Consider the following 15,971-nt stretch of genomic DNA (forward strand, 5'->3'; position numbering starts at 1 on the left):
CTTTATTTGTAGAATTTCTATTAACCTCTTGGAAGTACTGTTTTATTGAAAATAGATAAGCATTTAGACCAGCTGGGGATTTTAGCTCAGTGGTTCTACTGCCTGCCTCACAAGCGCAAGGTCCCGAGTTCAATCCCGGTTACCAAAAAAAAAGAACACCTCAAGATGAGCATTTAGAATGGCTATTTTATAAAATACTGTAAATATTTTACATAAATTCTATATAATATTGTAAATATTTTACATAAATTCTATATAAATGTCTTATATACTTTGTGTTATTTAGTTCTTTAAAAAGCTGTTATCTGGGCCAGGGATTTAGCTTAGTGGTTTCGCTGCCTGCTGTACAAGCACAAGGACCAGAGTTTGATCCCCGGTACCAAAAAAAAAAAAAAAAAAAAGAAGAAGAAGAAAAAAAAGCTCTTATCTTACATTTGGTAGTAGTGACTTTTTTTTTTTTGGTACCGGGGATTGAACTCCGGTCCTTGCGCTTGCACAGCAGGCTGCAAAACCACTGAGCTAAATCCCCGGCCCCAGAAAGCAACAGTGTTTTTGTTTTTTGGGAGTTTTTTGGTACTGGGGATCGAACTTGGGTCCTTGCGCTTGAAAGGCAGGCAACAGAACCACTGGGCTAAATCCCCAGCCCTGTGACTTTTTTTTAAATTCCATTTGAATGAATGAATGTCTGCTTGCTAGGTAAGTCTGGCTAATTTTGTAATCTTGCTCTGTTTGCTGTGGAACCCTGGTGGGGTCATAATGTATCCAGAGTTGCTGTGAGTGTTATTGAGACGAAGGACAGTGCTCTGAGTGTAGCAGCTGTCAGTACTAACACAGTACCCACATGTTTCCTGTCACTTTAGGAGAACAAGGAGACTGGCATGGAGAATGTCATTGAAACAGTTGCCCATTTCAAGTAAGTTTTCTTCCTGTTACTTCACATTTTGTAGTTTATTTGGTTTGGTTTGGGGGGGGGGCTTTTGTTTATGTTTGGGTATATGTTTATTCATTTGTTTGTTTTGTTAGTGATACTGGGCATTGAACCTAGGGAGCACTGAGCTACATCTCAAGCTCTTTTTTATTTTGAGACAAGCTCTTACTAAATTGCCCAGGCAGGCCTCAAACTTGCAACATTTTCATGTTGCTGGGATTACAGGTGTGTGCCACTGTGCCTAGCTTGTGATGGTGGTGGTGGTATTGTTATTGTTGTTGTTGTCTTTAATCATTTTTCTTTGATGGAACTGAGAATGAAATTGTTGCTTTCAGAGTGACAAACATTTTTAAGTTAGCATTCTGTGTTAAATTTTTCCCTGACATTTTACTTTCATGACCTAGCCCTGCACTTAGAGACGTAAAGAAGTACTGTGAGGGTTTTCCTAGCATGCAGAATAGGTATTCATTGTTTCACATAATAGGAGTTACTCAGTGATGTGAGTAAATGCGTTATGGTTTCTAAACATTGCTTTCTTTGTTTTTGCTTGAATGTGCCACTTAGGTTGTGACCTGGCCTGGTGCTTCCTTCTCCTCCGTCCATTGTGATCCCAATCAATAAGCTAGTTTCTCCCCTAAAAGCTGTCCAAGCATTTTCTTAATCATGATTTTCATTCCTCCCCCCATGCTTTTACAGAAAATACAGAAAGGTAGGAAGAAAAGGGTATCACCATAATCTAACCACTCAGGTGACTTATACTGCATTTTAGATATACAGTATTTGTCCTAAACTTTTTCCTATACTTGGAGCATTTCTATCTGTACATGTGAGTGGCTAGGAAAATAAAAACAGGTCCATTCTATATTACTGTTCTTTAACATTTTTTAAATTTAAACTTTAATAGGGATATTTCTGTATGTTTGATTTTTTTGTTTGTTTTTGTTTTGTTTTACTTAGTATGCCTTGTCAGTACACATGGGCCTGTTTCATCCTTTCTACTTCTTGATGGTCTGTCCTGTGATATATTTAACCTCTTCCCTGTGCACTCTTTTTCACTCTTCTTCCTCCCACCCAGTTCTGGGGCTTGAACCCAGGGCTTTAGTACATGCTGCTGCCACTTGGCTACACCCCCAGTCCTGTATACTTTTTAAATTTTTAAGCATCATTTGGTTAGAAAATGTTACTTTAATGTGCTTTACTCTACCAGAGAGGTTGAGCATGTTTTCATGTGAGTTTTGACCATTTGTAATTAGTCATACTTTTGTGTATGTTTCTTTGCCGTTGTCACCATCTTAATGTTCCATAAGCACTTTTTACATACTAGAGATACTCACTCTTACTATATTAAATGCATTGCAAGTACTTCTTATCACTTAATTTTTATCTTTGTAATGTCATCTCACACAAAGGTTTTAAAATAATTTTTCTGCCTTGCCTGGCTTCTGGGTGTTATAACCCCACTTAGGAGGGTTTCTTAAACCCCAACATTGTGTCTGTTCTTTTCTACTTAATAGAACTTAGCACAACCATCTTCACATGTCAAAGTATACATTAGCCACATACCACTCCAATTACTTAAATACAGGATGACCAAAAATTGCATAATTTTATAAGATAACAGGAAATATAAACATGACAATTTTATCAGATTTATTCAGTAGATGAATCGACTGGTTGAAATGACATCAGCCTGACCGATGCTCGGAGTAGTCAGTACATAAACACACACACTGCCCGAGTGACACTCAGGGTAAACTGTGAAGTGGTTAACATCACTTTTAATGCTGTTCAATTAATTGCTTGGAGCTGTTGAAATTTATGTAACCTGTTTCCAGTTAAACTGAAATTGCTACAGCTATATGTTCATCACATTCACATGTCTAGTTAGTATGAAGTCAAAGTGACCATGCTAGATAAAATGTATGCACATGAAGACCTGGATTTAGAGAGCCAGATTAACCCACAGGAAGCTGCTTCAGCTCAACACCAGCGGCGTGTGAGAACTCCGTTTCCTGTTCTAACATCTAAGACTCTCACAAATTAGTACATAACTATTTTTTGTTGTCATTGTCCTTTTTCTTTTGTTGTTGTTTAATTATAACTTTAGCAGTAATGGGCTAAGGGAAAAAAAGTAATGAGCTAAGGGCCTTTTTTTTAAAATAGGAAACCTGGATTAACAGGACGAGGCATGTACGAACTGAAACCAGAATGTGCCAAAGAGTTCAACTTGTATTTCTATCACTTCTCAAGGGCAGAGCAGTCCAAGGTAAATGGGAAAATTAAAAGTATAGTGGGAAAGGATTGGGTATTGTTTTTTCCCTGAAAAACTTTCACTGCTTTTCAGACTGACAAAGGATTTCCTACATTTTTGTTGTAGAAAATTTGGAAAATATAAAACAGTATAAATACAGAAGAAAGTACAAGTTACTGCCTAACATTTTGAGGTTTCCCACCTACTGTTGTGCATAGCTGTGTATGATCTGTATAACTGTATGTGCCTGTACATGCATTACTGTAATTTGTTGGCTTTTGAAGAGAAATTTTCAATCTGTATTTTAATCATTTAGCCCACTTTATTTTTGTTGTTGGTTTGTACATGTCTCCCTTGCATTTTAAAGCAACAGAGAACTCATTTGGGCTGTCTTTTAGTGGGAACAGAATTTAACCTCAGTGTGTATTGAGGTGGAGGGGACTGCCCCAACACTAAAGATAAAAATTTCCTAAAACCTGAAGATAGTGTAAGACGGCTGTCCTTACCAAAGGCTCCGAGGAGCTGACTATAGTGAAGCACACCCAGGGATCCCAGCGGTGCCTCCAGAATGTAAGGCCAAGGGCCTTACCAGATGCTCCAAGGAGCTGAAGTGGAGCACACCCAGGGATATCCCAGCACCAAGGGCCTTACCAAATGCTCCAAGGAACTGACTGCAGCGCAGAACACCCGGGAAGGAAGAACACCCGGGAAGGAACACACCGGACAAGTTGGAAAGTGAAACAGACCTTAGTCTGGCCAGAAGGAACTCCCAAAGCAAAGTAGCTTAGAGAGGTGATCAGCCCAGAGTCCAAGGCTCTTTTTATAGGGGGTTGCAGGGAAGTTAACAGGCAAAATTTACAGAAGAGGGAACAAAGGTTAGTGGTCTTACATTTGCATGTTAATTAGCCTGACATGTACTGATAGTCAGCAGATGCTTTGTAGATTGTTCTATAGATAGTGGTGTCGGGAACAAAGAGTTGGATAATTATGGCTGATACGGATCTTATCTAGTGTCCTGGAACTAAGAAGCATCTTTATCTATTTACTCACATTCAATTACAGTTGGGGCTAGGGGAGTTTTATGATTACAGAGTTATGCAGTCCTACAATAGGACAGCAGAGATTGACTTATGTTGCTACTTGGGGATATTAAATTGTTTCATAGTATAATTCCTGTCCAAATTGTTTTCTTTTTTTATTAGGCAGAAGAAGCTCAAAGGAAATTGAGAAGACAAAATAGAGAAGATACAGGTATTTTCATATTTTTTCCAAAAATTTCATGTCAGTCTCTTTTACTTGATAAACATTGTTTTCTATTAACTGATACTTTTTGTTACCTTGGGTGGGATAAAAGATTTAAATCTAAAAAGGAATTATATGTTAATAAAAGGCAGCCTATACTGAGTCACCTTGGAGTTAATGGTTTTATCTCAGAGCTTGAGATATGTCTGGGAAAGAGAAAGGTTTTCCTTTGTTGTGTTCTTGTTTATAGCTGCTTTTGTAGATTTAACTGACCTTGAGAAGGTGGTATGTAGCTTTAAGGTGTGCAGTAATGAATATTCGTTGAAGGAAGACCATTAAAAGTATATAATAAAGAGATAGTTTTTTAAACATATTCTTTAAAAGAAACCATAATGACTATTTTCAGCACTTCCACCTCCGGTTTTGCCTCCTTTCTGCCCTCTGTTTGCAAGTCTGGTTAACATTTTGCAGTCAGACGTCATGTTGTGCATCATGGGAACAATACTGCAGTGGGCTGTAGAACATAACGGATATGCCTGGTCAGAGTCTATGCTGCAAAGGGTAGGTTTGATGACATTTGTTATTCATATTTTCAAAAAACCAAAAAACTCTTGGCAATATCTATGGACCAAAAAATTAGGATAAAAATATTGCATATTACCTAATTTGTAATATAATATTATTGCTATTCCTTTTGTTTCTAACAATGGAAATGCGTGCCTGGCAGATAATTTTGAGACCCCATGGTTGTATTCACCTCAGTCCGTTGGCTGGTCTGTCTCCAACACCGGCTCTGGCCTTTGTATTTGCACTACTATGCTGTTGGTGTCATGTGTTAGTTTTGACATGTCTCGTTTAATTCTCTCAAAACACTTGCCTTCATCAGTATCCATATTGTACAGTTGAAGAAATTGAAAGTTGGAGATTTATTTTCCTATGCAACTAAAAAGTGGCAGATCTAGAACTTTGTTTGAATGTTGTTTTATAGTTTTAATGTAAATCATTCTTACATTATCTCATTGAATTCACACACACTCCATGAATACTTTTTTCACTGTATAAATGAGGACAGGTTTCAGTAAGGTTCATGGAACTTCCCATGTTATTCAACTAGTAAGTGACCGTTACTCAGTACAGTGCCTGCTGTGTGCCTTACTCCATGCTAGACCCTTTACACACAGTGTTTGTAACCCTCAAAAAACTCTAGAGGGAAGTTGTTTTCTAGGTTACAGATTCTGATAAGCCGGGCGTGGTGGCTATAAAGACAGCACGTAGGAAGCTGAGGAGGCAGGAGGATCACAAGTTGAAGCCCAGCCTGGGCAGTTTTGCAACTTAGCAAGACCCTGTCTCAAAATTTAAAAAATAAAAAAAGGCTGTGGATATAGCTCCATACAGTGGCCGTAGGTTTAAACCCCAGTGCCACCCCCAAAAAAGGACATCATCTCAGAGAGGTTCCCTGAGAATATACAGCTGGGACTAGTACAGCCAAGGACACTGCTGTTCTTTCCCGACTCAGCAGGCTAAGGCTGTGTATGCCTCCATGCCCTCCCATTAAAGCATGTATTTGAAATGTAAAAGCAGGGAGCTGTGGGATCCAGAGACTTCTGCCAAGATCGTGTGAGCAAAGGATGTGTGGAAATGGATGGAGCAAGGAGGCGTGCACAGTGCTTACCTTATGCTCACATTTGTGCCCTGCAGGGTCACCTGGCTCTTCCAAGTCTCTGACCACCAGTTTCCCTGTGTGCAGGGACGGAGCAGATATACCACACACCTGTCCCTTCGAAAACTGGGAGCAGAATAAGAGCAATAAAAGTACAAATAGGGGGCCAGGAATTTAGCTCAGTGGTTCTGCCGCCTGCCTCGCAAGCGCATGGTCCCGAGTCTGATCCCTGGTACCGAAAAAAAAGTACAAATAGGCTCAGTGTAGTTGTATGTTTTCTTAGAAGTCTGGTAAGGAACTTTTTTGTGAGATATACTGAAGAACTACAAACATTTTAATGAACTATGGCATTAGAGATGAAAGTATGTCTTTTTCAGATTATTAAGATTTAGTCTTTAAAAGGTGGCATTGAATTAGGTAGCATCAGACTGGATAATCATGGTAGGTGCCTTAAGCTTTGTATTTATTTGGCCAGAGATTGTTAGATTTTTTTTCAAGACCGTAGTGGAGGTGTACAACAAAACTGAAAGTGATGTATGAATTGCTTGGTCACACCTGCAGGTAATTGTAGCCTACCCTAAGAATTTGCACTTCAGGTTTCTTCTGTGCTGAAACAGAAAATTTTGTTCTCTTTGCCAAGAATTCTTTATTAGAAAATGAACCTCAGTCTTTGAATTTAATAAAAATTAATACTTAGAATTGTTTTTATTACTTTTAGTGTTTAATAGGTTGATTTTATTTTTTTCCAGTACTAATTAATTCTTTATTATTTCTTATAAAAATACTTGTTTTTTTTTTACTAAAAGTTACAAAACATATTTTATTTGAGGTATTACATTTAATTGGAATGGCACTACAAGAAGAAAAACAACATTTAGAGAATGCCATGGAAGAGCATGTAGTAACATTTACCTTCACTCAGAAGATTTCAAGTATGTATATACTTTTTACTAAACTAACTCGAGATATAAGTGATTTTAAATAATCACTTATAACCTCTTTTGTTTGATCATATAAGCTCTAAATTGGGTAACATTGAATCCAAATATTCGAGGCTACATGTATTTATCTGTGTAATGAAAGTACTATATTAGATCCTGTTATAAAAATACATAGGACCAGACAGGTATGGTGGTGCATACCTGTAATCCCAGCATTCTGGGAGGCAGAGGCAGAAAGATTGAAAGTTTGAACCCAGTCTGGGCAACTGAGCAAGTTAGCAAGACCCTGTCTCAAAATAAAGAGGTAGAAACATAGCTCCCCATGAAGGCCCTGAGCTTGATCCCCAACACACACTCACGGTAGGACCTATGCGTACTTAAGTTACTAAGTTTTATTTCATAAACAGCAAAAATTAGTTCTTATTTTGAAATTGGTATAGCACGTACATTTATCTCTAAGATAAACTTAACACAAACTATGCTATCAAAATTTCACTTTTAAATTGTTGCTATTATAAAAATGTAAGAGTCTGTAGTATTGAAAATAAGAAAAGTAACTTAGAAGATTGGCTTCTCATTTTATATAAACTGACTTTATTTTTTAAAAAGCCCAGGGAGGTATTTTTTCTAGCTTTTTATTTTTAAAAATTATAAACACATTAGACCAGTTGAAAGAGTTGTACAGTAAAAAAAAAAAAAGAGAGAGAGAGTTGTACAGTAAACATCCATATACTTAGCACTGGGTTTGGCAGTTAATATTTTTATTTGCTTTCATATTTGCACACTTTTTGGAACCATGTGTTGTAGGCATCATAACATTTCGCCTCTTAATGAAAAGCCTTTCCTTGGGTTGGCGGTGTGGCTTGGTGGTAGCGCCCTTGCCTAGCATGTGCAAGGTCCTAGGTTCCATCCCCAGTCCTGTGGAAAAACAAAAAATTTTTCCTTTATTTTCACAATAAGCAGTTGGTTCAGTAATCACCTTCAGTGGTGGCAACTTTGAATCTTCCTTGTTTGTGTTGATTTTTTAAGAAAACACTACTTCTGTATTCTTTATTGGCTATTTCATAGTCAGTTATAATGATTATTCCTCTAAACTCTCAGACTGGAGCACATCTGGTCAGTGGGAAGCTGCACCATCCGCTTCTGGGCTGCTGTCTTCTGGCCCCATTCGTGTTCCGACCACCTTGCTTTCTGGTGCAGAAGGAGCTCACAGTCAACCTCGCTTTCCCTGGCCAGACCTGCATCCAGCCACCTGCTGGGGTGCTTATAGATGATTTATGGTGCTGCAATAGGGTTTATGAATTTCTGGAAGAAGACTGTTTCTGTAACTTTCTTCTCTTTTCTTTCTCTTTTTTTTTTATTTTTGGTACTGGAGATCGAACTTGGGACCTTGCGCTTGCGAGGCAGGTGCTGGAACCACTGAGCTAACTCCCCAGCCCTGTTTTTGTATCTTTCTTCAGTGCCATTTCTTCCTATGACAAAGACTGAAAGTGCCATGTTCTGTCAGAAAACAGGGAGGAAGTTGTCCTGTCTGTCACTGGATCTCTAGTTTTCCCTTTTGCCTTTCCAAATAAAGGAGAGCAAGGGGGCCCCGGCTCTCTCCACTGGAGGCTGTCTCGGCAGGTGCAGCTTTCCCTGTGCTTTGCACCACTGCTGGTCTGAGCATGGACACTGGCCCTTCCACTGCCTGTCTCCGCGCTTTCACTGCGGGTAACCACACATACTCCCTGCCCTGTCCCCTCACCACTAGGAGAGGTCAGTTTCTCTCTCCTGTGTGTCTTAAACAGTCCTCATTTTCTCTGGCCGTTACTGTTACTTCTTTTGAAACATTTTATATAAATAAGATACAATATGTATTTATTTGCAAAGAAACCTCTCCATCTAGAGTCAGATCCTTAATGCACAGCCATAGAATTTTAGATCAGGAAGAATATTAAAGATGACATGGTTCAGTCCTTTCCCTCTTTAGAAAGAAGCACATTTGCCAGAATAGCAGCACTTAACTCAGGAAAATCAACAACTGGATATTTCTGGCCACAAACTCAATTAGCTAGTATTGGAATAAATGTACTCTTGACAATATGGACTTGACTTTTATATTTTTTCTTCAAATATAGAAGCAGTGAACTTATAAAAGGAAGAAATTTATCTTATTTTGAATCTAGCTTTTATTAAAGAAAAGTTCCCAAGTAAACAGACTTATGCATATTTGCATCTCCATAATCCTAGTTGATTTTCTTAGACTTGTAAAATCTCAGGTAGACCAGTTTTGGATTTTTTTTCTAGCTGAGTTTTTATTTAATATTGCTGGAGGCTATTTTAAAATAATCATTAGGTGTAAGAAGTCATTTTTTAATGCTTAAAGAATTCTAGTTGTTAAAACGTTTGTAAAGTTCGAACACATCATCTTTTCAAATAGTATTGAGACTTTCTAACAAGCAGAGCTGTACTTAAATGATGAGCACTGGTATTATGAGAAACTGGTGCCTAGGACTAAGCCCTGTGCCCCGCCCACTTTATTATTGTGTCTCTCACTCTTTCTGTCTTAGAGCCTGGGGAAGCACCGAACAACTCTCCAAGCATTCTAGCCATGTTGGAGACGCTACAGAACGCTCCCTACCTAGAGGTCCACAAAGACATGATTCGGTGGATATTAAAGGTGGCAGTTCATACATTCCTCTGCTTTTTGTGGCAAACATTAGATACTTGTTCTGTGCACATTGCAGTGTTTCATAATGTGAGGATAACTGATATTTTTTTTCTGGTAGACTTTTAATGCTATTAAGAAGATAAGAGAGAGTTCACCTACCAGTCCTGTGGCAGAAACAGAAGGAACCATAATGGAAGAGGTATAAGAAGTGTGCACTGAGTAATCCTAGCACTTCAGGAGGCTGAGGCCGAAGGATCTCAAGTTCAAACCCAGCCTAAGCAGTGTAGCAACTTAGTGAGACCCTGTCTCAAAATTTTAAAAAATTTAAAAGGCTGGGGGTATAGCTCAGTGCAGAAATCCTGGGTTCAAACCCCAGTACAGCAAAAAGAAGAAAAGTATAGTGTGGGGTCAGGCTTGTAGCTCATAGGTAGAGTACTTGCCTAGCATGCTCAAGGCCCTGGATTCAAGCCCAAGCTTTGCAAAAATAAAAATAAGAAAAAGTAAAGTATGCTAATACTGAAAAACTATAACAAGTTGATATTTGCAAACATTTAAATTCCAAGAAATATTCCACTATTTATTTGTTGTGGCAAGTTTTTGTTTTGGTTTTGGTACTTTATTTGTTGTTGTTTTTGTTTTTGGGGGGTTTTTTTAGTACTGGGGATTGAACTTGGGTCCTCACACTTGCTCAGCAGGCAGCAAAACTACTGAGCTAAGTCCCCGGCCCTTGATGTTGTTTTTGTTTGTTTGGTTGGTTGGTTGGTTGGTTGGTTTGGTCTGCTCTCTTTTTTTTGGTACTGGGGATCGAACTCGGGACCTTACGCTTGCGAGGCAGGCACCACCGGCACCACTGAGCTAAATACCTGGCCCGTGGTTTGCTGTTTTTTAAAAAGCACATTAGGTTGATAATCTTTTCTTGTTTGCTGGTCATGGTGGCACACACCTGTAATCGCACCACTTGGGAGGCTAAGGCAAGAGGACTGCCATGAGTTTGAGGCCAGCCTGGGCTACATAGTGAGTCTAAGGCCAGCCTGAACTACATTAGCAAGACCCTGTCTCAAAAAACAAACAAAAGGAATCTTCTGTTCAAGTAAGATTGTAGAATAGTTTTAATTGGTATTTATAATGAAAATGTTTTTGCTTTGGAGAAAAATGTGCATTTAGCTTCTAATGGTCTGATTGAATGAGTATTAATTTCAGAGTTCAAGAGACAAAGACAAAGCTGAGAGGAAGAGAAAAGCTGAAATTGCCAGGCTACGAAGAGAAAAGATCATGGCCCAGATGTCTGAGATGCAGCGGCACTTTATCGATGAGAACAAAGAGCTCTTTCAGCAGACACTAGAGCTGGATGGCTCTTCCTCAGCTGTTCTTGACAGCGGGTAAGGAAAATAGCCGTAAGTTTTCATCTCTTGATCAGTGGTTGTCACCTAGGCATAATTTTTTTTCCTTGTATGTACATTTTTAATCCTAAAGTAAATTAGTAGAATTGATAAATTCTGTGGCCTCCTGGTAGAGGAGCTACACTTAGAAAGTTTTGACTGTAGGTAAGCTAGTTAATTCATATGTACACACCTACAATGTTATTTTTGACACCAGATTTGATAGTCACAAAGAGTTAAGGCTCAGCGTCAGGCATCCTTGGTGCATAGTAGATTGCTGGGAAGAGTTAAAGAGCGGTCATTAACACACATGAAAGACTTTTGTGATTCAAGCCATCAAAAACATGTTTTAAATATGTACATTCTGGAGTCTGAGGTTTGACACTTGTGCAGAGACTTCCTAGCCCCATTCATTCATTCCTGACCTTTCTGTCATAGCCCTGTGGTTTCAGGTACGACCTTTACAGCCCTGGGCCCAGCACAAACGCAGGTCTCTGAACACAGACAGTTTGTCACCTGTATATTATGTCAAGAGGAGCAAGAAGTTAAAGTGGAAAGTAAAGCCATGGTCTTGGCAGCATTTGTCCAGAGATCAACTGTACTATCAAAAAACAGAAGTAAATTCATCCAGGATCCAGGTAAGTCATAGCTGGATTCTCATCCTCCTCCTCATGACTGCCAGCTAGTGTGATTGGCGTTAATGAGATTTCATTAATCTAATAACAACTCCATAGGCTCGTCCATGGGAGTGACTTTGGCAGGAATCACACCACACAGCTATGTATTCATAGTAGGGATTCAAAGAAAAACTTTGCTTTGTCATGTGACATTCACATACTTTGGTACCTACCAGTCTTTCCTGTCTTCCAGCATACTTGTGAAGTCTTCAACATTTACTGACACCGAGTAACAGTAATTATGTAGTCTCATGGGTGGAGCCACGTAGCTCAGGAGCAGTGCTGCAGTGACCTATTGAAAAGTGAGTCTGGAGCCAGGTTCTGACATAGGATAGTAGCACCATCACAGATAGGTCCCCAGAATGCAGCCTTGACTCCAAGATCGCTGTGCTGGGCATTCTTAGGGGGAGCTTGGGGGCGAACATCTAGGGAAAGGAAGTAGGTTTGAGCTGTAGTGCAGTTCCCAAAGGCCTCCTGCAGCCCAGGGGGATCCTTGCACTGGGTACCCAACTCTGACAAGTGACGCTGCAGGTCACCCTGGAACAAGCTCTGACCTGAGTGCAACAGTTTTCCTTCCAAGAAAGATAAGCATTGGGGGCCTTTCCAGCAGCTGGGGGAGAGTTCAGTAGCTTCTTCCCATCTAAGGGTTTAGACTGTGCACCTTTACTCTTCAGCTCTCCTGTCTGCTGAAAACACGCATATCCCCCTGGACAATACCAGTAAGCTTCTTCAAGTAGAAACTGTATCTTAGAGCTTCCAGAGCACTTCGTTAGCCAGAGCCTCTCACCATGCAGGATGGAGAGAGCAATCCAGCAGGGTCGCCTTCCCTCTGTGAGGAAGGTCATCCCAGTGTGACTCTGGAGCATACTAGCTATGAAAGACTGGTCTGCTTCATCTTCAAAAATGGATCTTTGGAGCAGGGCGCTTGCCTATAATCCCAGCACTCAGGAGGCTTAGGCAGGAGGATGCTGCTAGTTCAAGGGCAGCCTGAAGTACATAGCGAGACCCTATCTCAAAAACCAAGCAGAAAAAGGTTCTTTGAACTAGGGGATTTATAAATTCAAGCCAAAGATACAATTTCCTGACTCTGTAATTTATGACTTCCTAAAGAAAAAGCTTTCACATTTTCTATCATAAAAATATTTTATTATGTAACATTTGCATTGTCCAACTATATAAAGCAAATTGAAACTTGAGCCATTCTTTCTAGAGTGCTGGCAACTTCTCTGTTTATACTAATTTATATAGAGAATTTGAAAAACTCCAAAAAAATACAGGCATCTATCCTGTTTGTCTTCATTTTTCATCACTAATGTATAAACATTAGTAGCAGAACACAACACTCTGAATTACTTTTTCCCCTGGCATGGGCTTAGATATTTCCTTGTCACTTTGCTTTTAAATAATCCAGGGTCTTCCACAAATTATTGATATCTTAAAGGAATAAACTAGCATTTAATTTTAAGTTTATAAGTCCTTTTCAAAGATTTCACAAATTTAAAGCTGTACATTTATTATGGGAAAATTAAATGCTTTTTTGTTTGTTTTGTTTTTTGTTTTTTAATGCAGAAAAATATGATCCATTGTTCATGCACCCTGATCTGTCTTGCGGGACACACACTGGTAGCTGTGGGCACATTATGCATGCCCATTGTTGGCAAAGGTAATTTATATTCTTAATATTAGCCAAGCGAAGCTTATCAAAGATTCAGAATAAGAATTTTAATGAAATTCCATTCTAGATAAAAGGAAAAAGAACTAAAAACATTGACAAAAAAACTTCATATTGTTGCCTAATAACAAAAGTGATTTTGCTTTGTCATGATGTAAAAAAAATATTAGAAACATCAGAGTGTATCAGACTTTTTTTTTTAAATGTAGCTTTATAACATAGTCTCTTCTTTATCCCTCCAAACAAGGAAGTGAATCTACATTAAGTAACAAACTGGAAGAAGAAAAAGGTTTTTCACATTGCAATAAATCCTTGAAAAGTAATGTTGCCTTTCTTTAGGCTCAAGGTGAACAGCTCTCAATTAGTCGCTGTTTGTCCATCCAAAAATTGTAATGACTCCGTGTGCCAAGACAGGATTACCTTGAACTTGTTCTACCTCAGTGCTTTCTATGCCTGTGCAAAGCCAACCAGCCAGTACTGTTACTTTAGCAATGTGCTCATTGAGCTGTCAGGAGCTGCCCCAGGCGAGTAGCCACAGCTCTGGGGAAGTGAACAGACAATAATAGCATGAAGAAATTTCTGTTACTGATTTCCACATGCTTATTTGCAAGTCAGTTTTATTTCCTCTTTGGTTATTAAAACAACTCAAAAGTCATAATGCCAAGTGTTAAAAATAATGCAGTTCAGTTTTGTAGTATTTGTGGAAACAAATGATTTATAATGCTGAAGCCTCTTGACTTTCACTGAAATAAATTACCATTGTTTTTGATACCACGTGTTCTCTAATTATAAAGGTATTTTGATTCCGTTCAAAATAAAGAGCAGAGAAGGCAACAAAGATTACGCTTACATATGAGCTATGATGTAGAGAATGGAGAGTTCCTCTGCCCGCTGTGTGAATGCTTGAGTAATACTGTTATTCCTCTGCTGCTTCCTCCAAGAAATATTTTTAGCAGGTAAATTTGGGCTCAAAACACCTTGTAACAAAGCACATTTGCTCTCAAATGATGAAATAATAAACCAGGAGGGAAACTTAGCCTGTGCAGTTGCATGTTTCCCAGATGCTATCCAGTCTTCTTCATTTGGTCATTTCTTCTAACAGCCCCATGCACTATGATTTTGGTTTCTATAGAGGAATAGCCCAATTTTAATAGTTTCTTATTCACTCATAAATGCTATAGAACATAAAATTCCTGCGTATTCACGAAAACTGTCTTCGTTTTTAGGGACCCTACTTTAAATATCTCCCTCATGCTTTGTAAAGATGCTGAGAAAACTGAGAAGTTGAGATGTAGCAGCCTAACAGTTGAATAGAGTTTTATGCCATTCATTGGCCAACAGCAGCTTTAGGAATCAGGGGAAAAAAAGGAAATCTGTTGATCTGTTTAAAATTCCTAGGCCAGGGCCAGGGATTTAGCTCAGTGCTTCCGCCGCCTGCCTCGAAAGCACAAGGACCCGAGTTTGATCCCCAGTACCAAAAAAAAAATTCCTAGGCTAGATGTGGTGGTGCACGCCTGTAATCCCAGCACTTGGGAGGCTAAGGCAGGAGGATAGCTTCGAATTTGAGGCCAGCCTGAGCTACAAAGTGAGTTCAAGGGCAGCCTGAACTATATAGCTAAACCTTGTCTCAAAAAGACAAAAACAACAATAATAATAATAATTTTAAAATAATAAAATTTCTGTTCATAATTTAGTATATTTTTAGTCAATAGTATTAAATATAGTCATTTCATGTATGAGTATGATGCTGTCTCCTCTTGAGATCTGAACTTTACTTTGAGGTTTAGAATCGTGCCCACCTTACCTGTACACATACACATTGAACATCTCTAACCTGAAATCTCAGATGGGCCTACATAGCGCCAAAACATTTCAGATCATATTGCTTTTGGATTTCAGGTTTTCAGATGGGATGCTCAGCTGATAAAGTCTGTCTGCAAATATTCCAAAATCAGAAAATCTCCGAAATCCAAAACACTCCTTTCTGATCTCAGGCATTTCCATACAGGATATTCAAGCTATGTCAATTTAAGTTTCATGAATATAAATCCTCTGTATCTGTCCAGTTACTTGGATTTAATTCAAAGCAAAATCACATTTTTCTCTTTAATTTTATGAGTTCAGACTTTGATGTCTTAGTCTCTTATGCTACCACACAGTAATAGTGAAATATTAATGGGTTTCACTGGTAACATGCTTTTTAAAACCATAAAAGGATATCATGGTGCTGACCTCCACCTGCATTTGAACAGATAAGAAATCACTTATTGTTAAATTAAGGATTAACTGAATATTAAGAAATCACCTTTGTTGAATGGGGAAAAAATAAGAACCAAGATACATCATGTAAAGGTACAAGGTCCCAATGATGAATGTAACTGTATTGTATACCTAAAATGTACCAATAAATAAACTTAATAAAGAAAAAAATGAAATCATCTTTGTTGAATTTCACCTGTCACTTCAGTGGTTCTATTTTGGGGTGTTTTTCCCACGAAAGTCATACTTGAAGGCAGTTATAAAAAGAACACAATCTTTATAGAACCTGATGAAGCGGAGTTTGCCCTGACA

General features: G+C 38.7%; 1 protein-coding gene across 4 annotated transcripts in view; it reads left to right on the top strand.

The window, feature by feature from the left end:
* Positions 1-15,971, top strand: part of Ubr2 (ubiquitin protein ligase E3 component n-recognin 2) — a 94,299-nt gene that overhangs the window by 58,658 nt on the left and 19,670 nt on the right. For 3 of the 4 annotated variants that reach the window (XM_004846569.3, XM_004846568.4, XM_021259802.2), the window contains exons 22-32: positions 861-913; positions 3,092-3,194; positions 4,382-4,430; positions 4,828-4,982; positions 6,911-7,013; positions 9,572-9,681; positions 9,791-9,871; positions 10,873-11,051; positions 11,490-11,689; positions 13,298-13,391; positions 14,195-14,356. In XM_004846569.3, coding sequence (XP_004846626.1) covers positions 861-913; positions 3,092-3,194; positions 4,382-4,430; positions 4,828-4,982; positions 6,911-7,013; positions 9,572-9,681; positions 9,791-9,871; positions 10,873-11,051; positions 11,490-11,689; positions 13,298-13,391; positions 14,195-14,356 — 1,289 coding nt within the window. The remainder of the gene's footprint in view (positions 1-860; positions 914-3,091; positions 3,195-4,381; positions 4,431-4,827; positions 4,983-6,910; positions 7,014-9,571; positions 9,682-9,790; positions 9,872-10,872; positions 11,052-11,489; positions 11,690-13,297; positions 13,392-14,194; positions 14,357-15,971) is intronic. The other variant, XM_021259803.2, reaches the window with a different exon arrangement.

The sequence above is a fragment of the Heterocephalus glaber genome, unplaced genomic scaffold, assembly GCF_053883595.1.
Source record: "Heterocephalus glaber isolate CG9 unplaced genomic scaffold, H.glaber_assembly_v1.0 deba00001497, whole genome shotgun sequence".
NCBI classification, from domain to species: Eukaryota; Metazoa; Chordata; class Mammalia; order Rodentia; family Bathyergidae; genus Heterocephalus; species Heterocephalus glaber.